The 7769-nt window shown below is 34.9% G+C and overlaps 2 protein-coding genes and 1 long non-coding RNA gene across 3 annotated transcripts; 2 read left to right on the forward strand and 1 right to left on the reverse strand.

The window, feature by feature from the left end:
* Positions 1-2183: 2183 nt before the first annotated feature.
* Positions 2184-3285, reverse strand: LOC133796207 (uncharacterized). Its single transcript, XM_062233687.1, has 2 exons — positions 2903-3285; positions 2184-2445 (listed from the first exon to the last, which is right to left on the reverse strand). Exons 1-2 carry the CDS (start codon positions 3283-3285, stop codon positions 2184-2186), a joined length of 645 nt encoding a protein of 214 aa, XP_062089671.1.
* A 706-nt stretch (positions 3286-3991) lies between these two features.
* On the forward strand, positions 3992-4599 carry LOC133794558 (uncharacterized). The gene is made up of 2 exons (XR_009875262.1): positions 3992-4135; positions 4212-4599. It is a non-coding gene; the product is annotated as an uncharacterized LOC133794558 (long non-coding RNA).
* A 1904-nt stretch (positions 4600-6503) lies between these two features.
* Positions 6504-7486, forward strand: LOC133796209 (large ribosomal RNA subunit accumulation protein YCED homolog 1, chloroplastic-like). Its single transcript, XM_062233688.1, has 2 exons — positions 6504-6583; positions 7045-7486. The coding sequence occupies exons 1-2, from the start codon at positions 6504-6506 to the stop codon at positions 7484-7486; spliced, it is 522 nt and encodes a 173-aa protein (XP_062089672.1).
* The last annotated feature ends 283 nt before the right edge of the window (positions 7487-7769 follow it).

A 7769-nucleotide genomic window follows, 5' to 3' on the forward strand; every position in this document is an offset into this window, starting at 1 on the left:
GAAGGAGATAATGGGCCGCACGGCCCAACCCGTCCGTGGGTGTCTGAATACGCACGTTCCTGCTGCGTGTCCGAGAAGTCAGGGGGATATCAGGCACGTGATGGCAGGAATATGCACGTTTATCTTGCGTGTTGACTTCCCATAGGGTCAGAGCTTCCTGAGAAGCTCGTGACCTGAGCAGTTCGCAACCCGAGCTTCTCCGCCCGTGGCCTTCGGATGTCACTCTCAGCTCCTATGCAACAAATGCGAGCTGGAAACAGGACCCCCTCGAGCTGATAAGGGTCCGTCTTGGAAATAGGACCTCCGGCCTGCGGGAGCCTCGGGCTAAACCTGATTAGTCCGAGGCTCGTCCTGCTAAACAGCCCGTGGGAAAACCAGGGCGTACAGCACTATAGCAAGGATCCGATCCGACCTTTTTATGCATGCAAAAATGCTAATGAACTTGCTGAAACCCTCCATTGTTAAACTCTCTAAAGGCCAATTCAATTGACTTGTGGACTAAGGCTCATTAATGCCCCAACCACGTAAAAACTTTGGCCTTGTTTATTTCATTCCTTTCTTACTAACTCTGATTTCTTAATATATTTATAGTTTCTGAAAAACTCGGTAAACACTTTTCTATTTACAACCTAAATCTCCCATTATACTATTTAATTAGAGAATATTTTCCAACATTCCTACTCAAGCTGGCTTATAGATGTCATAGCTAGCTTGCTAATTAGGAATTCAAACTGCCTTTTGTGTAGCCCAATGGTGAGTAAGTCAGCTGTTTGTTGAGTAGTTGATATATAGGGAATGCAGATTAGGCCATTCTCGATCTTATCTTTGATAAAATGTTTGTCAACTTCAATATGCTTTGTCTTATCATATAAGACTGAATTATGAGCAATTGAAATGGCAGCCTGGTTACGTTTGTCAATAGTACTGCCTGCCCAATCAGCATCAGTATAAACCTCAATCTTTAGGTTATCACGTTTTCTAAACATCAAACCCCTTTCAGGAGTTCCATTTAGATACCTTAAGATTATGGATGCAGCATCAAAGTGGTCTTGTCCTGGTGAGTGCATGCACTGGCTAACCATGCTTACAGCAAATGCTATATTAGGATGAGTATGTGGCTGGTAGATTAATCTTCCCACAAGTCGTTGAAACTTTTCCCTTTCAATCACATCTTCAAGTTTAGTAGGATTTAGCTTTAAATTAGCTTCAATAGGAGTATCAACAGCTTTACATCCTAGGAGTCCTGACTCTCCAAGTAGATCAATGATGTATTTTCTTTGGTTCATGTAAAAATATTGTGAGAGAATAATTCTTGTATATTGATTTTGAGAAGAATAGTGTACATTTATAGGTTGTACAAAATAAAATACATAAATACAAAATAAACTATATCCTATAAACAAGAAAAGTATATATGTATATAAAGATCCTACACCTGTAATCAAATCATAATGATTTGATTTTTATTCTGATTTGATTTCCTTAATAAATCTATCTACACTCCCCCTCAAGCTTGACTGTAGAAGTTGATGAGTCGAAGCTTGTCTAATAGGAAATCAAACACTTGCTTTGTCAATCCCTTTGTAAGTATGTCAGCCAACTGTTGATTAGTAGGCACACACTTGATACAGATAATCCCTCCATCGATCTTCTCTTTAATGAAGTGACGATCCACTTCTACATGCTTTGTTCTATCATGGTGAACAAGATTATGAGCTATACTGATGGTGGATTTATTGTCACAATAGAGTTGAATGGGATGTTCATACTTGATCTTAACTCTTCAAGTAGTCTTTTATCCAAATGACTTCACACACTCCGTGGGCCATATCCCTATACTCTGTTTCTGCACTGCTCCTTACAACAACAGACTGTTTTTTACTTCGTCAAGTTACCAAGTTACCCCATAGGAGAGTTCAATAACCAGATGTGGATTTTCTGTCGTCGATTGCTCCAGCCCAATCAGGGTTAGTGAAAACTTCGGCTTTTCGATCACTCTTTTTTTTTTTTTTTTTTTTTAAATATAGTCATTTTCCTGGTGTTTACTTTAAGTATCTCAAAATTCTATAGACATCATTCATATGTCCTTGACAAGGACTATGCGTATACTGACTTACGAGACTAACAGTGAAGGCAATGCCTGGTCAAGTGTGTGAGAGATAGATAAGCTTGCCAACCAGCTGCTAGTATCTTCCTTTGTCAACCAGATCTCCTTCAAACATTTTTGTTCTGTTCCCAAGTTCAATAGGAGTTTTACTAGGCTTTCTTCCTAGCATTTCTGTTTCTTTTAAGAGATCAAGAGTGTATTTCCTTTGAGACACGGAAATACCCTTTTTGCTCCTTGCAAATTCCATACCCAGAAAATACTTTAATGCACCAAGGTCCTTAACTTCAAATTCCTTTGCCATCATTTTCTTGATAAGATTCATTTCTCCAATATCATCACTAGTAACAATAATAGCATCAACATAAACTATTAAGATAGTTATTTTCCCTTTCTCTGAGTGCTTAACAAACAGAGAGTATGATCAGTTTGTCCTTGAATGTACCCAAGATTCTTGACCACCTTTGAAAAATGATCAAACAAAGCTTAGGGGATTGCTTTAAGTCATATAGTGACTTGTTGAGCCTGCAGACATTCTACTTATTGAGAGTTTCTTCAAAACCTAGGGGTTGACTCATGTAGACCTCTTCTTCTAGATCACCATTTAGAAACTCATTTTTTACATCAAGCTGATGTAATTCACAGTCTATGTTTACTACAAGTGAGAGTAGGACTTTGATGGTGTTGAGCTTGGCAACTAGAGCAAAGGTTTTAGTGTAGTCAATTCCATAAGTCTGTGTAAATCCTTTAGTAACCAAACGTGTTTTGTATCACTCAATAGAACCATTGGATTTATACTTGATAGTAAACACCCATTTGCACCCTACAATGTTTTTATCGGGTGTAAATTCCATTAGGCTCCAAGTGTTATTTTGTTTCAGTGCTTTCATCTTTTTAAGTAAAATTGTTTTCCATTCAGGAGCACCAAGATCTTCTTCAATATTCCTGGGAATAAGAACACTTGTCAAACTGGAGGTGAAAGCTTTGAATGAGGATGATAGATTAGAATAAGAAAAATACTTGGAGATACGATGTTGGGTACAAGACCTAGTCCCTAATCTCAACGCAATAGGAACATCTAGATCTAGATCAGAATTAGGATTTGAATGATAATTACCTGACACATTTGAAGATGGAGGTCCTATCACCAGATTTGGCTCTTGACTGTGATGAGGAATCATGACTTGCACTACTACAAAATACCCTTTATGAGACACTTTTTTAGGACACACACATAAATGCAAGTCCTTAAAAAGATTTATGGAGTTTTTAGGACACTCATTGAGAGTCCTGAAAAAACACAATTTAGGACTCGCAATGAGTGTCCTAAAAAAATATGTGAGTCCTAAAAAAATCTGGGCTAAAAAATGAGTGTTTTACTTAACAATTTTAAGGACTTGCTTTGGGAGTCCTTAATACTATTTAAGGACTCGCTTTGGGAGTCCTAAAAACACCTGGGCTGAAAAATTAGGAATTGTGACTTTTAAAGACTCGCTTTGCAAGTCCTAAAAGAGTATTAAGGACTCTCAAAGCAAGTCCTTAAAATTGTTAAGTAAAAGAGCATAAAAACACTCATTGTTTCGAAAATATAGGATCAAAATACACATTTAAGGATTTATTTTAGTCACACACAAGATGTTTTTAATTTAAATAAAAAAAGAAATTGTGTTAACTAAAAAAGAATTTATATATTAGATATCAGATTTTTTTCTAATTAAATAAATAAGAAAATTTTTAAATAAAAAAAATCTGAAACATAAATTTATTAGTTATAATTTTTTTTATTATTTTGTATTTTATAAATTTATAATATTATATTTAAAGTAATTTCTTTTTTTTAATATTTAAAGTAAATATGGCCCAAACCTATCAGCCCAAACCTATCATTTTACCCTAACCCTTACATCTCTTTCTATCACTCTCTCTCTCAGCCTCTCCCTCACATCGTCTCTCTCTCGTGTCTCTCTCTCGCACGACAAGGAAGCCAGGCAGGGCTCACTCATATGGTCTCCCTCTCTCTCTCTCTCTCCGGTAAGTTGTCTTCAATGGTAACTCTTTCTCTCTTTGAGACATTCTCTCTTTCGACCTTTCTCTCTGTTTGTTGCAGGTGTGCGATAGGGTGATGGGCTTTCGTGGCTTGAGGCGTGGGTTCTAAAGGGTGGCTTCCTCGTGGGTACGAGGTCACGAAGAAGACGCCACAAGGTCTAGCATAAACAATCTTCAACGGGCCAGGAGCAGATTTGGTAATCACTCTCATTTATGAATTATTTCTTTTAGTTTTCTTCTTTTTCATTTGTAATTTTTGGGTAACCATACTCATTTTTTTGGGCATGGTAATTAGCTCTCTCTCTCTCTCTCAAGTATTCTTCAATGTTTTTCTTCTCATGATTTATTTCTGTTTATTTATTTATTTTGTGGTTTTGAATGGCATGTTCTGTCTCTGGGTTTTCATTTTTATGGGTTTTACTTTGTATTTTGGGTTTCAGCATCTTCAATTTTTTTAAGGGCTGATTATTTGGTCATTTTTTTGTTTGTTAATGATGTTTTTTCTTTTGACAAGTATTCATAAGTTCATAATTGTGTGTCATATTATAGTGTAAAGGCCACTAAACCAATCAAAGGTCTTCTACTCTAGCACGCACACGCACACGCACACGCAGCTCGCTTTCTCCTCTGTCATGAACGGTTCAGGCTTCAAATATTTTGGTGGCAAGTCTTTTACATTTTTTAGATATACATGTGTTTATATATATACGCTATATATGTGTTAGTCTAGTTTTAGGATATCATATATTTGAACGGTTCTGAGATAATTCTTTTGTTTGTTTTAAACACATCTTGTCTCTTATTTTGCTAACTAATTTGAAGTACATAGGCTATATGAGCTACTAGGTTTAGTGAATCAATTAGCATACTTCCTGATGTTTAAGAGCTTTAGAAAATGAAATTTGTTTTGATGTTGAAGATTGGGTTTAATGAATTACTTGGCTTAATTTTGATGATTAAGTGCTTTAGAAAATAAAATCATTTTTCTTATTTCTTATCCCAAATAAGCGTGGCTAGCTCTCTTGAAACATATTTCTTATCCCAAATTTCCTTATCTTTTAGACGTGCTTATTTTCCAAAGGTATATTTTTTTTTATAAATACAATATTCTTATATTAATTGTCAGTTTGCAGTGGATTGATTGTTTCTAAGCAAACTTTTGAAAAGTTTGATGAACCTAATAATTAAATAACTTTTTTATAATGTGCAGGTCTATATTGAGATGCATTTCTTTGGCGCAATACTTCACAACATTGGAAGTTGAAGTTTTTAGAATCAAAAATATATTTCACTAACTTTGTATATATTTTTTGTTTAGTATTTGGTGATGATAGAATTTGACTGTAGTATAAACTATCATGTAATATGATTTTGTAAGCCGATAGACTAAATATTGAAATTATATTTTTTGAGTAATTAATAAAAAATTATTTGTTGTATTTTCTTTTGAAAATTTTAGAAATCTAACATATATAATACATTTTGGACTCTCAAATGAATATATATTTTTTTAAATCAAAATGAAAATTGTAGCTGTATTTTTTTATAAAAAAATTACTTTTAAGGGCATGCAAAGCGAGTCCTAAAATCTTAATTTAAAAACACTCAACGGTATCTTTTAGCACTCGCATTGCGAGTCCTTAAAAATTACTTAAAGGCAACACGAGTCCTAAAAACTTACTTAAAGGCACTCAACGAGAGTTTTTACGACTCTCAACGCGAGTCTTGAAAACATTTTTTTAGTACTCGCATTGCGAGTCCTAAAAAACCTCAGTTTTTAAGGTTCTCAAATAGAGGACTCGCGCCCCGCGAGTCCTAAAAAATTTTTTAGGACTCGCAATGCTAGTCCTAAAAAGTCTTTTTTGTAGTAGTGTTGGTTATTTGTTTGAGAGACATTTCTTCTACTGTAGACACGTAGCTCTTGCTGTTGTTGATTCAACTCAGGAAGACTTGTCCTTGTTTCCATGATTGGATTAGGTTGACTATTTGGAGTGAGAGTGAATGGAGCTGGAGTAGAACTAGGAATGACTAAACCATTAGGAAGAGGAGTTAGAGTAGAAACAGGGACAACTTAAACATTCAGACGAGAAGGAGATGGATAGAGTAGGAAGATCTAGTGGTAATCCTAACTGTAGGGTGTCCCATGACCACTGAGTTTCTTGCTCTGGATGAGTATGCTCCCCGTGAAGAGAGGGGGGAGGAAAATATGGAGTATCTTAAAAAAAAACTGACATCGCATGAGACATAATTTTGTAGTGAGAGGATAGTAGCACCGATAACCTTTTTGAGTTGAAGAATAGCCAATAAATATTGTCTTAATATCCCCAAGGTCAAGTTTACTACAATCATGAGCATGGATATGGACAAAAGCTACACAACCAAAGGTCTTTACAAGAAGAGTATTGGTGGAAATATGGGGCTAAGAAAGATTAAGTACTAATTATGGTGTTTGAAACTGAAGGGGCCGACTAGGTAGACGATTGATAAGATATGTGGTTGTTAAGATAGCATCTCCCCACAAATACTTTGGAACATTCATGGTAAGCATAAGAGCACATGTTACTTACAACAAATGACAATTTTTCCATTCTGCAATACCATTCTGTTAAGGGGTATCAACACACGAACTTTGATGAAGAATCTCATTTTCTCCTGTATTGTTGGTGTATCTATAAATACAATGATTTTCCTCAGCTACGATTGAGTTGAGTTTTCCCAACTTCTCACTCCATACTCTATCTTCTCTAATAATTGAATAGGTAAGGTTCCATGATGTTTATGAGCTCTTTTGCTATTGGTGAGAATTGTATGCAATGATTATATGCATAAAATATGTTGTTCTTTATGTTTAGTTATTTCATAGGATTTTGAAATGTTATTTGTTTTTCTTGAAGGTGTAGTGAGCCAGCTACAAAAAGCATCTTCTCCAATTTCTCCTTGCTATTAGCTGAGGAACCTGTTGAAGAATCTAAGATCATTAACATGGGTATGATCTATGGAGAAAACAAGAACAATTTTATTACCAGAAGTGGTGAGGATTGTGAGGAAGAAGATGATGATGAAGCTTCCATTGATTTTGAGGATCGGCTTTATTTCCCCCCTAAAGAAAAGGAAATAGATATATCAAAGCATATCAAAGACCTACTGCACCTGGAGATTATCATCAGCTCGGTTTGTGATTCAAATTGCAAAGGCATGTGCTTTAATTTTGGTGTGAATTTGAACACCAGTACATGTATTTGTAGCAAAGAAGAGATGAAGACGAATTCTTTTGGAGCTCTTAGAAATTTGATGCAGCAAATGCAACCAAATAAATTAATTTTAATATTTACATAATAAAATTTAATGCGAAACCTATGGTGTTTTATGCGACTTTTAAAAGTAGATTAGATTTTGAGATTACATATCTTCAAGCTTATTGTTATTAAAAATCATATTTTTATTTTAGTGTCAGTTGTTATGGTATTATGATTTTCTATTTTAGTACCTATGATTTCATTAAGACTTATTTATCGTCTATAAGTATTATTTCTTTTCTTTTCTTCAAAGTTAATTTTTAGACTGAAAATTAAAACATTAAAATAACCAAATTCAATTACTAAGTGGATTGGATGTTGGA

The sequence above is a fragment of the Humulus lupulus genome, chromosome 8, assembly GCF_963169125.1.
Source record: "Humulus lupulus chromosome 8, drHumLupu1.1, whole genome shotgun sequence".
NCBI classification, from domain to species: domain Eukaryota; kingdom Viridiplantae; phylum Streptophyta; class Magnoliopsida; order Rosales; family Cannabaceae; genus Humulus; species Humulus lupulus.

What these genes read in the sequence shown, in the direction of transcription:
- LOC133796209 (XM_062233688.1), top strand. Translation starts at nt 6,504, where the DNA reads ATGGATATGGACAAAAGCTACACAACCAAAGGTCTTTACAAGAAGAGT. An exon ending in ATGGGGCTAAGAAAGATTAA is followed by an intron (nt 6,584 to 7,044) that starts GTACTAATTATG and finishes TTTTTCTTGAAG; the next exon opens with GTGTAGTGAGCCAGCTACAA.
- LOC133796207 (XM_062233687.1), bottom strand. Translation starts at nt 3,285, where the DNA reads ATGATTCCTCATCACAGTCAAGAGCCAAATCTGGTGATAGGACCTCCA. An exon ending in AAATGGGTGTTTACTATCAA is followed by an intron (nt 2,446 to 2,902) that starts GTATAAATCCAA and finishes TATTGTTACTAG; the next exon opens with TGATGATATTGGAGAAATGA.